Source organism: Haliotis cracherodii, unplaced genomic scaffold (assembly GCF_022045235.1).
Source record: "Haliotis cracherodii isolate W230 unplaced genomic scaffold, xgHalCrac1.p SCAF_14, whole genome shotgun sequence".
Lineage (NCBI taxonomy): Eukaryota > Metazoa > Mollusca > Gastropoda > Lepetellida > Haliotidae > Haliotis > Haliotis cracherodii.
In genome coordinates this window covers 24,768,730-24,786,801 of record NW_027266269.1, presented here as the reverse complement: position 1 = coordinate 24,786,801, position 18,072 = coordinate 24,768,730, and the positions used below count along the sequence as shown (strand labels likewise).

At 45.1% G+C, this 18,072-nt stretch overlaps 1 protein-coding gene across 1 annotated transcript; it reads left to right on the top strand.

The window, feature by feature from the left end:
• Nucleotides 1–2,493: 2,493 nt before the first annotated feature.
• Nucleotides 2,494–17,748, top strand: LOC139461131 (ras-related protein Rab-1B-like). The gene is made up of 7 exons (XM_071242676.1): nt 2,494–2,795; nt 11,303–11,363; nt 12,962–13,022; nt 13,846–13,923; nt 15,634–15,723; nt 16,536–16,646; nt 17,152–17,748. Exons 1-7 carry the CDS (start codon nt 2,618–2,620, stop codon nt 17,230–17,232), a joined length of 660 nt encoding a protein of 219 aa, XP_071098777.1. The 5' UTR covers nt 2,494–2,617; the 3' UTR covers nt 17,233–17,748.
• Nucleotides 17,749–18,072: the final 324 nt, after the last annotated feature.

Below are 18,072 nucleotides of genomic sequence, written 5' to 3'. Positions count from 1 at the left end.
TAGATTATTATAATCTATTATATGGTCTCTGATCACATGCAAGGTTCTATATTTACCGTGTCATGCTCAAATACTTCATAACAATTGCAAGTATATTTAATTAATTAAGAAATGACTTTGAGTTCATTTAGGAGAACTGTGTTTTCAATGCAGATCGGGGTTACATGTAGATTTAACCGCGCTAAATTGAATTTGGAACCGCACGTGCAGCCGACTTTTTGACTATGGGTATGGGGCCGTTTTGATATTTTTTTGTGGCCGTTTTGACTTTTTGGGGGTCAGTATAGCCTTTTTCGTGGCCCGTTTTACATGAGGCCGTTTTGACTTCAACCCAGTTAAACAAGCAAACTGTACTCACATTTAATATGTTCCTTTAATTAAATCAAAGACTACCAAAATATTTTCATTTCAACAAGTTATGATTAGTTGGTTAAATGCTCGTCTCTGATGAAAATATTTCATAGATAACATTTAGCCGAGGAATCGTCTCGGGGTGATTGCTGAATTGTTTGAGGGTGCGCATGACATATTATTACCTTACTTGTTGATGTTGATGTCATTTAATACTTTGTTTTGACCCGTGAAGATCCGGGGTAGAATAGGTCTTCAGCAACCCATGCTTGACGTAAAAGGCGACTATGCTCGTCGTAAGAGGCGACTAACGGAATCGGGTGGTTGATGCATGTATCCCAATTGCGTGGATCGATGCTCATGATGTCAATCACTGGATGTCTGGGTCCAGACTCGATTATTTACAGAACCGCCGTCATATAGCTGGAATACTGATGAGTGCGGCGTTAAACAACAAACTAATACTTTATTTGACCATTTTCCTAAATCTTGGACTGTAGGGGTAATTGTTCCTTTGTTTAAAATGTTCACTGTGATGTTCCCGCGCCAAATAACTATAGAGGCGTAACTATTTTCAGTATATTTAGTAAAGTGTATAAATATTCTATGTTCAACAGAAGATGGTCTTTCTGGACTGCCGCATACAGATTGTTGAATCTGAAGCAGGTTTCCGTCGGATATTCCCCTATTGATACTGTTTTAATTCTGCAATCAATATAAGAACGTTATTTATCAAAAAGAAAAGGGAAAATATATCTAACTAATAGATGAAAACTTTGGTCAATGTTATAGCAAAGAGGTATTTCTCCAAAAATATATAAATTTATTCAATCAATCTACAACCACGTATCTGCTTGTGCTAAAATTAATCATTTTTATTCACAGCTGATTGATTGTGATATTGGTGTTCGACGGGGATGCGCTCTCAGTCCTTTTTTATTCTCAATGTTTATAAATGAATTAGCGAAAGAAAGAAACAGTTCATATGAATACTGAATTCAGCTTCATCCAGATATCACTCAGATTTTTGTTTTGTTTTTGTAAACGATATGATATCAATATCAGATACTGTATTTTGTTTACATAAACAAATTGACATTCTGGAGCAATATTGCTGTAAGTACCAGTTGACTGTCAATTTTGAGTGAGTGAGTGAGTATGGTTTTACGCCGCTTTTAGCAATATTCCAGTAATAATCACGGCGGGGGACACCAGAAATGGGCTTCACACATTGTACCAATGTCGGGAATCGAACCCGGGTCTTCGGCGTGACTAGCGAACGCTTTCACCACTAAGCTACCCGACCGCATTGACCTTCCACTCTGTCTGAACAATATCATATTGCTCGCGTGGTCATCGTCTATATATAATCTCGGGAATCCCACTGTTACGGGGATTACCCATGTCATAATACCCTTGGACTTTAGACCCCTCCTGTGACATCATCTATTGTTTTCGGAGATTTCTGATATTCGTATCTTTTCAAAAAAGCTGTATCCGCCCATGAATACAGCAACGTTGCCGACATCACGTAGGAAACTATGCCTATGTTCACGTGCCCCCTTTGCAAATAAAAATTACACAGAAAAATATGGCTTCTTGCGAACTGTGGAAATAATTGGAGACATGTAAAAATAATTTTTGTTTATATATTTGTCAATAATCTTTTTGTACACCGAAACGCCGTTGGGCAATCTTTTTTTCTGTGTGTTTCCAAGCTACATCCGAGGAAAGAAAACAAATGTGAAAACTTAAAAATAAAATATTTGAAAATGTAAATGTACACAACTTTAAAAAAAGTTTCAATTATGTCACAAAACATAAAAATGATAAAACTCTTATGTTTATTTTAAGAGAAACTCCGTCATATTACTCGACCATATTTACTTTCAAAATGCTTGAACTCGCATATCGCTATGATACTCCAGGCGAAAATGAATATGTATTGAATACAGTTCCTGGTGATTGGTCGAGCTGTATTACTATTTATACCGACAACACATAGATAACAACAATAATGTGACGTCAACAGTATTTTAATCCGCCGCAGTTACCTCCCCTAGATACAGACACAACCGTTGATGACGCTGAAACAATTAACAGTCTCATGCAAACGCTGCACGTGATTTTATCTCAGTCAGTTATGCGAGATTGGGGATGACATGCGAGTATATTGGCCGTTAAATATTCAAGGATGGATCATATGACGAGAGAGTCTTGCATGTACCAAACCCTGTGTAGATCTGATTCTATTTGTTGATAAATTATGGATGCTCCTCAAACACTGATGTTGAGTAACCAAGTCACTGTGATGTCCAAGACGGACGAGGCGAGGCCAGGGAGGTTGAAGTTGGTGCTGCTCGGCAACCAGCACGTCGGCAAGACGTCACTGTTGCAGCGATATGTGAACAACGTGTACAACCCAGCGTATACTCACACACGAGGTAGGCAACCTTAGAATTTCGTTTTTTGTTGTGTTTAAAAAAACAACAACCAAAAAACTACTCCAGAGGACAAGTGTTAATCTTATTTCACTACTCCGAGTTTCTAGCTAGTCAGACCCGGGGGAGGGAATTTCAAAGTGGAGGGTTGGATGGGGTGCAGTGGATGGGTGGGTAGATGGGTGTGGAGGGGTAGAAATCTGTCCCAAATGATCATTTTCATCGTGTTTCATTTGTACACTGAAATTGAAATGCATAATTTGGATCATAGGAAATACTAAAACACTTCACTACGGTCACATTTTTGTCAGTTTTATTCAGTTCCAGTTTGGATCCAAGCTGAAGAATTAGGAACTGGTTCAGACTGACAGCCCTGATATGCCAATATGTCAATGATTTTGATTGTTTGTTTGTTGTTTAACGCCGCACTCAGCAATATTCCACCAAATGACGGCGGTCTGTCAATAATCGAGTCTGGACCAGACAATCCAGTCAATGACATCATGAGCACCGATCCGCGTAACTGGGATACGATGGCATGCATCAACCAAGTCAGCGAGCCTGACCACCCGATCCCGTTAGTCGCCTTTTACGACAAGCATAGACGACCTTTTTATCAAGCACTGTTAGTTTTATCTTTACATCTTATTGCTAACTAACGTTTGGCAAGTTGATTTTTATTTGTGCCGCCCATTTCAATGTTGTATCACCCTTCAGTTAACACTGTTGTTGGTTCGAATCCCAGTTTCAAGCATTTTTTTATTCTTGGTCTCTAACTACCCCACGATGCAATTGTTTTTTACCTTCCACATGACAATGATTGCATGAGTGAGTGAGTGTCGCTTTGAACAATATATCATGGCGTGCCAGCATAATTTGGGAGGAAAGCCAAACATGCTCTAGGTATTTCGTTGGCGCCTGGCGTGTCCAAGGGACGCAACTCTGTACAGCGAATTGAAGCGCCTCAGACAACTGGAACGCCCATGTCCCACCCACGTGGTCAAGGCGTTTACACGGAGAAGAAAACACAGCATAATATTAACGTTTCACAGGTTACATAAAACTGTACATTTCTCCAACATTAAAGTATAAAGGCAACGCCCAGCCTTTTTAGACTTACGTGACGCAATAGAACTAAAATATCACATATAATCGTCATATATATTCGTTTAAGCATTGAGTGATAGAGGGGTCTAGTTGTGTAAATTAGATCGTTTATCATCAAATAAGGGAGTTTATCAAGAGGTTGCATTGACATAAAGGTGTTTGTAACACGAATAATAAAACATATGAGGGAAAGGGCATGTTAGAATCTTAGAGTGAGTGAGTGTGGTTTTACGCCGCTTTTAGCAATATTCCAGCAATATCACGGCAAGGGACACCAGAAATGGGCTTCAGACATTGTACCCATGTCGGGAATCGAACCCGTGTCTTCGGCGTAACGAGCGAACTCTTTTACCACTAGGCTACCCGACCGCTCCTAGAATCTTAGAATTGGGACATTGAAGATAAACCGGAATGCGGCGACCAACAAGCCAATACATACAAGCCAATGTGGATAAGAGGTGAGGTGAATTTGGGTTTAACGTCGCGTCCAAGGTTATTGCTTGTACTAGTCCGGACTAATGCCGATTTTATAGTGCTAGCACACTGATATACCATGCCGCAGTTTAACATGAATATCCCCCTCAGACACAGTATACTGACTCCGAGCCGACCAGTCCTTGTTTTAGCCCCTTAATGCCGAGCGCCAGACAGGGTAACAACAAGTACTAGCTTTTAACCTCTTTTGGTATGACGCGGCCGGGGATCGAACCCCGGGCCTTCCGGTCTCCAGGCAGACGCTCTACCACTAGACCACGGAGGCGGTCGCATGTGGGTAAGAGATTAAGCCTTTGTAATCAAGAAACTCGCCAGCCAGTGTGTTACACGCGGCAATAGTAAGACCGAGTTAAGAGTAATATGGAAACAGACATTTTAATTATACGATCAAGTGAGTATTAAAATGAAAAAGAAGAATTGCCAATTCAAATCGGCAATGAACAAACCTTCAATTTGTTCTACTGATTTAAGTTCCAGGCGCTAAGGCTAATGCCGTTATTACTAGGCAACACTGCTATCTAAATGCTACATAACAAAACTACCGTATTTCTTCTATTAGACGCCCGGTATCTAATAGAAGCCGGTCAATTTTTCAGTGCAAAAAATAGAAGCCGGGCCTCCAATAGACGCCGGGTCGATCAATTGATACAACGGGAAGTTCGTGATCATAGTGAAATAGGGGTATCAATAGAAGCCGGGCCTCCAATAGACGCCGGGCCTCCAATAGAAGCCGGGCCTCCAATAGAAGCCGGGTCTCCAATAGAAGCCGGGCCTCCAATAGAAGCCGGGTCTCCAATAGAAGCCGGGCCTCCAATAGAAGCCGGGTCGATCAATTGATACAACGGGACATTCGTGATCATAGTGAAATAGGGGTATCAATAGAAGCCGGGCCTCCAATAGAAGCCGGGCCTCCAATAGACGCCGGGTCGATCAATTGATACAACGGGACATTCTTGATCATAGTGAAATAGGGGTATCAATAGAAGCCGGGCCTCCAATAGACGCCGGGCCTCTAATTGACGCCGGGTCAAAGGCTTGTCCGAAATAAATAGAAGCCCGGGCGTCTAATAGAGGAAATACGGTAGTATTGATCTTTATGCCGTCAGAGTTCCACATGACCTTAGCCGGGGACCAACAGGTACGTTTGGGGGTAGTGTTAGTGAAGGGGTGAAGGAGCTGGGTTTCATACTCCTTTGTAGGATAGACCCATGAAGATTCCGGGGTAGAATAGGTCTTCAGCAACCCATACTTGCCGTAAAAGGCGACGATGCTTTAAAAGTCGACTAACCGGATCGGGTGGTCAGGCTCGCTGAGTGGTTGATACATGTCATCGATCCCAATTGCGTGGATCGATGTTCATGATATTAATCACTGGATTGTCTGGTTCAGACTCGATTATTTGCAGACCGCCGTCATATAGCTGAGTGCGGCGTTAAACAACAAACAAACCAATCAACCAGTGCGTCAGGCGTGGTTGATCGTGTTTCATCGTACCTCTAAGGCGTGGATCGTTATTTACAATATCAGTCACTGGATTGCCTGGTCCATACTCGATTATTTACAGGCGGCGCCATGTAGCTGGACCATTGCAGGGTTAAACAACACGCAACAACTGATATTATGTCGTGATGTGCCTCGCGTGTTACAACTTGTCACGACATAACACACCCACTCCTCATTTGAATCGTTTCCATCGTGTCACATGCGTTCTGGAAATCCCTCGAGGTGACGAAACACCGATTGTTCTAAATATAACCATTATGCTTGAAACCGAAATTAAAAACTATTGCCGTAAGCAATGGGTTGTCTGTTTAGATAAGGCCTAAAAAAAACTTCCCCATACCGTCTTAACTTGGTACTAGGATAATCGTATAGATATGTCCTATTCATAAAGAGTGAGTGAACTTTGTTTCAACGCTGCGAGTATGGTGCTGACAAACTTAGAAACATAATCGGGGCGAACTGGGATTCGATCCCACAATCATAGGTTTCTGGCGTGCACAAGGGACGCAACTCTGCACAGCTAATAGCGGCGCCTAAGACGACTGGGTCCCCCGTGCCCCCCGTGACCTTGAAGACACACAGGACGCATCTCAGATCTACGATCGTGCAGCGAATTGCGACGACTGGTTACATACAAATCCATTTGACATACTAATTAACATTCCATATATTTAGAATGGCATTCTCATCTTGACAACACAAGCTGTTATATAAAGCGTGAAACACGTGATATTTTTTATCTCATTCATTGTGAATATGTCTGTTTGTCTGACCATACGTGAACAAGTCATATCCGGTTTGTGTGACACGTGACGTCATTAATGTAGTGTTTGCTTATTGACTCTGTATGTGTGCCTGTGTAAGTGCGGAAGTGAGACAGCAGTAGCACAACTGCTCATGAAATCATATTTTTAGGTTATTATTTATCAAACCTCGACCCAATACCAGCCCTGTGGCCTTCGGCCCACGGGTTGATATGTGGGTCTCAGGCTGATAAGGGGGTCTCAGGTTGATATGGGGGTCTCAAGTAGAAATGGGGGTCTGGGGCTGATAAGGGGGTCTCAGGTTGATAAGGGGGTCTGGGGCTGATAAGGGGGTCTCAGGTTGATAAGGGGGTCTCAGGCTGATATGGGGGTCTCAGGCTGATAAGGGGGTCTGGGGCTGATAAATGAGTCTAAGGTTGATAAGGGGGTCTCAGGCTGATAAGGAGGTCTCAGGTTGATAAGGGGGTCTGGGGCTGATAAAGGGGTCTCAGGTTGAAAAGGGGGTCTCAGGCTGATATGGGGGTCTCAGGCTGATGTGGGGGTCTCAGGTTGATATTGGGGTCTGGGGCTGATATGGGGGTCTCAGGTTGATAAGGGGGTCTCAGGCTGATATGGGTGTCTCAGGTTGATTGGGGCTGATAAGGGGGTCTCAGGTTGATAAGGGGGTCTCAGGGTGATATGGGGGTTTGGGGCTGATAACGGGGTCTCAGGTAGATACGGGGGTCTGGGGCTGATAAGGGGGTTTCAGGTTGATGAGGGGGTCTCAGGCTGATAAGGGGTCTCAGGTTGATAAGGGGGTCTGGGGCTGATATGGGGGTCTCAGGTTGATCTGGGGGTCTCAGGCTGATAAAGGGGTCTGGGGCTGATATGGGGGTCTCAGGTTGATAAGGGGGTCTGGGGCTGATAAGGGGGTCTCAGGTTGATAAGGGGTCTCAGGCTGATAAGGGGTCTCAGGTTGTGACATTGAATAAGATTTAATGCAAAGTTATCTTTTTTACCAAATCTGAAACAATTTCGGTTTGCAACAGATATAAGACTCCTGTAAGTGTTTAAATGGTTTAATTTGCCACACTGACTTCAGAAAACGGATGATTTCATAAAAAAACAACATGAACATGCCAAAATGTAAATTTACAAATCAATTGTGTGTCCACTTCTGGTTGCGATGCAAGCAACACATCTTCGTCTCGTGGAATGGACCAGGCGTCGCACAAAGTCCTGTGGGATATCTGTCCATATCTGCTGGAGCATGTTTCGAAGTTCCTGGAGTGTCTGTGGAACACGTGGTTGACGTCGAAGGCGCCGATCCATCTCATCCCACATGTGCTCGATTGGTGAGAGATCAGGGGAGCGAGCCGGCCAGGGGATGACATTCACGTTGTTTTGTTGAAGAGATACCTAAACAAGTCGAGCAATATGAGGCCGGGCGTTGTCAAGTTGGAAGGTAATGCCTGGGCCATGACGACGCAAAAACGGTAGAACAACAGGGCCGATGATCTCGTCGCGGTAGCGCTGTCCATTGAGATTTCCCTCTTCCACTATCAAACGGGTCCTCTGTCTTGCTGTAATCCTCGAATCCGTCCATCGATGTGACTGAGGTGAAAACTCGTCAGTGAATAGAACTTGTCCCCACTGCATGGCCGTCCAGCGTAGACGCTGTCTGCGCCACTGTAGACGTGCTTGGCGGTGGTTTCCTGTCAAAATGGGATGTCTGGCGGGTCTTCTGGCGACAATCCCTGCACATCTGAGGCGACGACGTACGGTTTGTGAAGATATTCGTCGAAGGCCAGGGATGCTTCTTGCAGTCACTGCTGCTGGCTGGAATTGATTTCGTAGATGTGTTGTTCGAATCCAGTTGTCTTGTCGATCATTGGTTACGCGTGGCCTGCCACTCCGAGATGGTCTCTGACTGCATTCGTCTGTTGCCAACGTTACCATAAACACCGAATGGTGTTTCTGTGGACGTTAAATTGTCTTGCAACATCACGTTGACTCGATCCTGCTTCAAGCATACCAATGGCTTTCAGACGCTCATTTTCGGACAGGCATGGCTTTTCGTAATGTTGAATAATTGCGTAATTTTGTTGTTTTTCTGAGGGGTCAGCACGATGCTTAACAATGCATATAGAATCCCGTTAACGCACATGTTTTTATACCCATTCTTGGGTAGTGAAATACATGGGGCTTGTATAAAAGTCAACTTTTGCATGGGATGCATGCTTTTCTGTAGCATTTGCGTTTTTGTGACTTGATTCCATACATGTACTACAATATTGGAGACCAAACTTTACTTGTTTGAAAAATACACTAAAATATTGGTGTCACCGGAACTTTTGTTGTTGAGTATATATATGACAATAAGGCGGTAAATGAAACATCAAGTTCATATTTACATTTCAGAGCTTCTTTCACGAACTTAGCACATTTGAAAAGGATTGACATCATTAGAAGTCAGTAATTTGTGAAATTTACAAATATTTGATGAAATATGCCATTTCGGTATGTACTTGTGTCTCAACGATACACATGCCTCGCAATCAAATATGAAATGGAGTTCATCTTCAATGCTATTAGTATTACACATCCTACAAATTCGGCTGACAGTTATAGCTTCTTTACATCTGATATTACAACGCAGCGGCAGTTCATGCAATCTCAACAAACATATATCTCCTTAATTCCCTAACATTGATATTTGTAACATGATATTCAACAGCAAGCAATGACTTAATATTCTTATAATGTGCAAGTCGTTTTGAATCATTGATAATACTAAAAATATTTTGTTTTCCACAGTCTTCTGATCTCTGTCTGAACATCGACAGAGAATATGAAATATCTTGACTAACCCATGCAGGCACGGGTGGCCCAGTCGTCTAAGGCGCCGCGACTCGCTGTGCAGAGTTGCGTCCCTTGGGCTAGCCAGAAACCTATGATTGTGGGTTCGAATCCCGGTTCGCCCCGATTATGTTTCTAGGTTTGTCAGCACCATACCCGTGCTCGTGGGTTTCACCGAAGTGGTAAACGTCTGAGACCTGCATCACATCGGGCTTTCCTCCCACATTAAGCTGACACGCCGCGATATAACTGGAATATTGTGAAAAGCGACGATATACCATCACATGTGGGAGGAAAGCTCGAAGTGATGCAGGTCTTAGACGTTTACCACTTCGGTGAAACCCACGAGCACTGGATATAACTGGAATTTTGTTAAATGCGGCGTAAAACCCAGCTCACTCACTTACTCACGGATGATGAAGCGACGTGCTGCAGAAACCAGTGAAATACTGACGGGGACCGCCAGCACAGATAACCGGGGACAAAGCACGCTTCCCTGCTATATATACCAGCAGTTATCTCCTCTGCTATGCGCCCTGCGGCCCCAACCCTGATATATGCAAGATTCACATGTTTCCCGTGTTGCGCGGACGTTTGGACACTGATGGAAGTTCAGTCACCTTTGACCTATGAGGTCAGGGCACTCATCACATGCTCAATCGTCCCATCACACGGCCTGTCTTTCGATGTAAAACAAACGTCGTATCGATATCAAGGGAAGCGTTGATTGATGAGTTCACAGCCCGGGAAGGGAAGGGGATATATAATTATTTTTTTTAGCCGGTTACAAATTTAAAAATGCAATTTTGACTCCTAATATACCACGTGACCTTGTTTGGTTAGAAGCGTGATACCCGTGAAGATCCGGGGTGGAATAGATCTTCAGCAACCCATGCTTGCCGTATATGGAGACCATGCTTGTCGTAAGAGGCGACTAACGGGATCGGGTGGTCAGGCTCACTGACTTTGTTGATGCATGTCATCGTATCCCAATTGCGTGGATCGATGCTCATGATATTAATCACTGGATTGTCTGGTCCAGACTTGATTATTTACAAGCCGCTGTCATATAGCTGGTATATTGCTGAGTGGGGCGTTAAACAACAAACAAACAAACAAACAATAGAAGTGTGAGCGACGGCAGGGCCACTGTGAGGTTACCCTGCGAATCGGACATACACATCAGATCCATTATTTCGCCTCTTGTGACATGCACAGGTTTCTCCTGATTATTTCTAACCCGACATTAACGGGTTAAGAAAACGAGTGAGTGAGTGAGTATAGTGTTTACGCCGCTTTTAGCAATATTCCAGCAATATCACAGCGGGGGACACCAGATATGTGCTTCACGTACTGTACCCATGTCGGGATTCGAACCCGGGCCTTCGGCGTGACGATTAAACGTTTTAACCACTAGGCTACCTCACCGCTCCTAAAAAAAACGAAGAAACACTGACTATATTACATCACGAGCATATATCTCATCCGCAATTCACTGACTACAAAATCAATCGGTGATGATAATATTGTTATATGTTGTGATACGCTTGTGATATATATATATGGGCACACCAAGGCGCCGTAATTCGCTGTGCAAAGTTGCGTCCCTTGGGCTCGCCAGAATCCTATGATTGTGGGTTCGAATCCCGGCAGCACCATACCAACGCGGTAAACGTCTGAGACCTGCATCCCTTGGGGCTTTCCTCCCACATTAAGCTGACACGCCGTGATATAACTGGAATACTTTTCAAAGCGGCGTTTAACACAATTCATTCACTTTGTAAAGATGTGTGTTTCTTTCAGGTGGCGACTTATTCGAAAAGGAAATGCTGGTCGATGGCAGACGAATTCAACTCAAATTTGTGTAAGTTTCACACATGCGGGTGGCGTTGCTAGGTGTTATGATTGTCAGTTTACCACAGCACCGACACTGTCATGGCATTTCGCTAACGCTGATCGACCCGTGAAGATACCGGGGTAGAATAGGTCTTCAGCAACCTGTAAAAGATAACTATGCTTGTCGTAAAAGGCGACTAACGGGATCGGCTGGTCTGGCTCGCTAATTTGGTTGATGCATGTCATCGATCACAATTGCGTGGATCGATGCTCATGATATCAATCACTGGATTGTCTGGTCAAGACTCGATTATTTACAGACCGACGTCATGTAGCTTGAAAATTGCTGAGGGCGGCGTTAAACAACAAACCAACCAACCAATCAAACGCTGACCAGACCTTTTTGTTTCACTTCGTAAAGGTATTTATCTTAAATGTTTGTCTTTCTGGTATGGTAACTTTAGTTGCTGGCGATCTACAGCCCGTTTTTATAATGTGTCGTCTGTTATAATCTGATCATTTTATTGTTCTAAAACTAGTTTTACAATTATAATCTGTGATATATTGCTAGTTGTTGTACTGTCCTTCGACGACAGGTTTTTTATGAATAATATTAATGCATAACTTGCCCATGTAACGATAAGGCTGAAAAAGTGCCGATGGGATTTTAAATATTAACTCACTCACTCCACTCAGTATTTGTCAAGTTTTGCTTCATCATCTTTAGGGGGACGGCGGGGTAGCCCAGTGGTTAAAGCGTTCGCTCGCCGCGCCGAATACCCGCGGTTTTTTTTTTACCCTATGGGTACAATGTGTGAAGCCCATGTCTGGTGTCCCCCGCCGTGATATTGCTGAAATATTGCTAAAAGCGGCGTAAAATCATACTCACCTACTCACTCATAGGCATGATCAGACCAGCTGAGGGGGACAAGGAGGTGAGGATGAGTGAGTGAGTTGGGTTTAACGCCGTTTTTAACAGTATTCCAGTTATATCACGGTGTGTCAGCTTAATGTGGGAGGAAAGCCCGAAGTGATGCAGGTCTCAGACGTTTACCACTTCGGTGAAACCCACGAGCACGGGTATGGTGCTGACAAACCTAGAAACATAATCGGGGCGAACCGGGATTCGAACCCACAGTCATAGGTTTCTGGCGTGCCCAAGGGACGCAACTCAGCACAGCGCATCGCGGCGTCTTAGACGACTGGGCCACCCGTGCCCCCAGGTGAGGATGAAAATCACCACCATGCCAGATATTTCTATGACTATCAACTATCTGTGCTGTATTAGATATTTGTTAAACGTCAGGCTTTGAAGACACATCGGGGTCACCATATGGTCGTGTTCAGGTGCAACATTAATTTAATCTACTGGCCATTTTTTTTTCCTGTCCAGTTCTCAATTTTAATGTCAATATTCGGAACCGGGTCTTTGGCGTGACGAGCGCGCGTTTACCCTCAAGCCAACCCGACCGCCCCGTTATCTATCAGAGCTGACTACGCTATTAATATTATTACATAAATGTATTCAACTTAATTATTTAAGGGAATATGAAAACAAATGAAACTCCCTGTTATAACCCATATCTCACCAAAGTGCGATCTCATTCCAATGTCTGTTGTTTACAGGGACACGGCCGGGCAGGCTGACGTCAAGTCTCTTATAAGGAGTATATACAGAAACGCTAACGTAAGTTCGTTGACAGCATATATATACGTCCAGTGAAGATTCCTGGTTAGAAGATTCCTGGTCTTCAGCAACCGATGCTTGTTGTAATAGGCGACTAACGGGATCAGGTGTCCAGACTCGCTGACCTGGTTGATGCATGTCATCGTATACCATGATACGTATGCTCATGATGTCAATCAACTAATATAGTGATTCCCACATTAATTGATTGTGCAGAGTGATTTACTCCCTGAAGATTCGGGGGAAGCACGGATAAGGGGGGGGGGGGGGGGGGATATGTCTTCAATAACCCATGCTGCCGCAAATTGAGACCATGCTTGTCGTAAGAGGCGACTAACGGGATCGGGTGGTCAAGCTCGCTGTTTGTCCCTGTCATCGCCTGACCCCGCCCTCTTCACCCTGACCCCATCCTCTCAAGCCTGACCCCACACTCTTCAAACCCGTGAAGATCCGGGTAGACGAAATCTTCAGCAACACATGCTTGCCGTAAAAGACGTCTATGCTTGTCGTAAGAGGCGACTAACGGGATCGGGTGGCTGGCTGGTTGCTTGATGCATGTTATGGTATTCAAATTGCGTAGATCGATGCTCATGATATCAATCACTGGATTGTCTGGTCCAGACTCTATTATTTACAGACTTCCCTCTTACAGCTGGAACGTTGCTGAGTACGGCGTTAAACAACGTACAAATAGTGATTTAGTAGATCTGTAGTTACAATCTGGAATTCGAAACCCCGAACATAGGATTCTGGCACGGATAAGGGACGCAACTCCTACCGGGCAATACTCAAATATTGAATTGATGGTTGTTTTGTTACACAGGGCATTATGGTAGTGTTCGACGTGACGAACGAGCAAAGCTTCGAGATGGTTGAAGGATGGATCGACAGAGTGACAAATGTGAGTCGTTGTGGAATGGGTAATGTCATATAACGAGATGAAGACCAAGCTGAAGACCCGTAATGATCCGGGGTAGAATAGGTCTTCAGCAACCCATGCTTACCTTAAAATGCGACTACGCTTGTCGTAAGAGGCGACATTTCATCGAATCTCATTTGCGTGGATCGATGCTCATGATATCAATCACTGGATTGTCTGGTCCAGACTCGATTATTTACAGACCGTAAATAATGGAGTCTGGACCAGACAGTCTAGTGATTGACATCATGAGCATCGATCCACGCAGTCGAGATACGATGACAAGCATCAACCAAGTCAGCAAGCCTGACCTCCCGATCCCGTTAGTCACCTCATACGACAAGCATTCTCGCCTTTAACAGCAAGCATGGGTTGCTGAAGATTTATTCTACCCCGGATCTTCACGGGTCTTTTGTCGTTTTACAGCAGTTTCACGGCTTTATACATTGTGAGTGAGTGAGTTTTACGCCACGTTTGGCAATATTCCAGCAATTCATGGCAAGGGGCAACAGAATGGGCTTCACACACTGAACACACGGGGAATCGAACTTGAACCTTCCAGCGCTTAAACCACTGGGCTACCCAACGGCGTCGTGAAGAAAAAGGTCCAGTAGAAACAGAGACCCGTGAAGATCCGGGGTAGAATATATCTTGAGCAACCTATGCTTGCCGTAAAAAGCGTCAGTTGTTATGGTAGTAGTGATAGTGGTAGTGGTAGTGGTAGTTGTAGTGCTGCTAGTAGTAGTGGTTGTGGTAATTGTAGTGGTTGTGGTAATTGTAGTGGTAGTAGTAGTAGTAGATTAGGTAGTGGTAGTACTAGTAGAGGTGGTAGTGTAGTGGTAGTAGTAGTAGTAGTAGTAGATGTGGTAGTGGTAGTGTAGTGGTTGTGGTAGTTGTAGTCGAGGTGGTAGTAGTAGTGGAGATGGTAGTAGTAGTAGTAGAGGTGGTAGTGTAGTGGTCGTGGCAGTGGTAGTTGTAGTCGAGGTGGTAGTAGTAGTAGAGGTGGTAGTAGTAGTGTAGTGGTAGTAGTAGTAGTAGCAGTAGTAGAGGTGGGAGTGGTAGTAGAGGTGGTCGTGGTAGTGATAAAGTAGTAGAGGTGGTAGTGGTAGTGCATTTGTAGTAGTAGTAGAGGTGGTAGTAGTAGTAGTAGTAGTAGTAGAGGTGGTAGTAGTAGTAGAGGTGGTAGTGTAGTGGTAGTGGTGGCAGTAGTAGAGGTGGTAGTGTAGTGGTAGTGGTAGTAGAGGTGGTAGTGGTTGTGTAGTGGCCGTGGTAGTAGAGGTGGTAATGTAGTGATCGTGGTAGTGTAGTGGTAGTAGTAGAGGTGGTAGTAGTAGTAGTAGAGGTGGTAGTGGTAGTAGTAGTAGTAGAGGTTGTAGTGGTAGTAGAGGTGGTAGTGGTAGTGTCGTGGTAGTGTAGTGGTAGTAGTAGAGGTGGTAGTAGTAGTAGAGGTGGTAGTGTAGTGGTAGTAGTAGTAGTAGAGGTTGTAGTGGTAGTAGAGGTGGTAGTGGTAGTGTCGTGGTAGTAGTAGAGGTCGTAGTAGTAGTAGAGGTGGTAGTGGTAGTAGTAGTAGAGGTGGTAGTGGTAGTAGTAGTAGTAGAGGTGGTAGTAGTAGAGGTGGTAGTGGAGGTGGTAGTGGTAGTGTAGTGGTCGTGGTAGTACTAGTAGTGCACGACATGTTTTCGTTATTTGCAGGATATTGAGCCAAAGCCTCAGTTGATGGTGGTTGGAAACAAACATGACCTCACCGCCCACAGGACCATAGAGATGAACCAGGCCAATGCGGTAACTAGACATGTCACGTAGGGTCAGTGTCACAGCCGGAAACAGGAAGAAGAGGGTTGGGTCAAGGTGATGGCGGGGACAGGCTGCAGAGGGTGGGGTCAGGCTGAAGAGGGCGGGGTCAGGCTGAAGAGGGTGGGGTCAGGCTGAAGAGGGCGGGGACAGGGTGAAGAGGGTGGGGTCAGGGTGTAGAGGGTGGGGTCAGGCTGAAGAGGGCGGGGTCAGGCTGAAGAGGGTGGGGTCAGGGTGTAGAGGGTGGGGTCAGGCTGCAGAGGGTAGGGTCAGGCTGCAGAGGGTTGGGCCAGGCGATGACAGGGACAGGCTGAAGAGTGCGAGGTCAGTGTGATGATAGGGACAGATTTTTGAGGACGGGGTCAGGCTGAAGAGGGCGGGGTCAGGCTGAAGAGGGCGGGGTCAGGCTGAAGAGGACGGGGTCAGGCTGAAGAGGTTGGGGTCAGGCTGAAGAGGATGGGGTTAGGCTGAATAGAGCGGGATCAGGGTGAAGAGGGTGTGGTGAGGCGATGACAGGGTCGGCCTGAAGAGTGTGGGGTCAGACTGAAAAGGGCGGGGTCAGGCTGAAGAGGTTGGGGTCAGGGTGGTGACAGATAGTGAAGAGTATGTTAATTGAATGAAGATATTACATCATTGTTAATCAAGGATGACAATAAAGTGGTGCGACGATAAACATGGATTGGACATTTTAAGAAATTTCGAGTGATATCAGTTTGTAGTTGGATATTGCACACAGGAGACGGGTAGGGTTGGGGTTGTAATTGTATATGTATTTCGGTCCTATATTCTTTTTGTCTTTGTAGAGAGCGGGTTTCTTCTGTGCTCCATATTATGACGTCAGTGCCAAGACGGGAGGCAATGTCAAAGAGGCGTTTGAGACCTTGATTCGGGAGACATGGCGGAATCTACAACCGGTACGACCTGAGGCTGATGAATGAGTCGCTCCGTTCTTACATGTGGATGAATGCTGTTAATCGCAAAGTCAGCATTTTTCCAGCTACTGCATGGAGACCTGTAAGGTGTGGCGTCTCGACCAGGCAATCCGGTGATTAAGGTTAGCCGCGGCATCAGGGCGCGATGACACGTCAGCGGAGGCACCGAGCCTGCCCAGCTCCTCTGGGGGGACCCGTGAAGATTCCGGGGTAGAATAGGTCTTCCGCAACCCATGCTTGCCGTAAAAGGCGACTATGCTTGTCGTAAAAGGTCACTAACGGGATCGGGTGGTCAGGTGATGCATGTCATCGAACCCAATTGCGTGGATCGGCGCTCATGACATTAATCACTGGATTGTCTGGTCCAGACTCGATTATTTACAGACTGCCGTCATATAGCTGGAATAGTGCGGCGTTAAACAACAAACCAACCAACCAAGCCAACTACTTGCTTCACGAACAAACCAGTTCATGCTATTTGTTTCAGAATTCAAACAGAGGAATGCGTAGCGCTATCCGCCTTGAAGAGACGAGTGAAGACGGCAGCCGAAGATGCTGTGGGAGCTGACGACGCCGGAGATACAGCGACCTTCACCTTCATTCCCCACAGAACATCTCAACAGGAACTCAGACCATCGTTTGTTGATGCAGTGACTGAAACCAGTGACACATCTCGAGCAGGCTCGGTGTCAAACAAACTATTTTTGACAGCACGTGGAAATCGTGCTAGTACATCCACGCCCACTGAATGCATGCGCTACACGCGCTAGTGTGTCGCGGTGCGTTCACACTCACAGAGCGTCACAATGAGTAGTATAATCGATGGGGTACAACACCAATCATATGAAATAATACGACGCAGCAAGGTAACTTTTACACAAACAATGTGAGGTACCACACGCTGCTTAGCAAAATGTAGCAACTGCTTAGCAAAATGTAGCAACTGCTTAGCAATATGTAGCAACTGCTTAGCAAAATGTAGCAACTGCTTAGCAATATGTAGCAACTGCTTAGCAAAATGTAGCAACTGCTTAGCAATATGTAGCAACTGCTTAGCAAAATGTAGCAACTGCTTAGCAAAATGTAGCAAAAATGTAGCAACTGCTTAGCAAAATGTAGCAACCGTTTAGCAAAATGTAGCAACTGCTTAGCAAAATGTAGCAACTGCTTAGCAAAATGTAGCAACTGCTTAGCAATATGTAGCAACTGCTTAGCAAAATGTAGCAACTGCTTAGCAAAATGTAGCAACTGCTTAGCAAAATGGGGGCGGTCGGGTAGCCATGTGGTTGAAGTGTTTGCTCGTCACGCCGAAGACCCGGGTTCGATTCCCGACATGGGTACAATGTGTGAAGCCCATTTCTGGTGTCCCCCGCCATGATACTGCTGGAATATTGCTTAAAGCGGCATA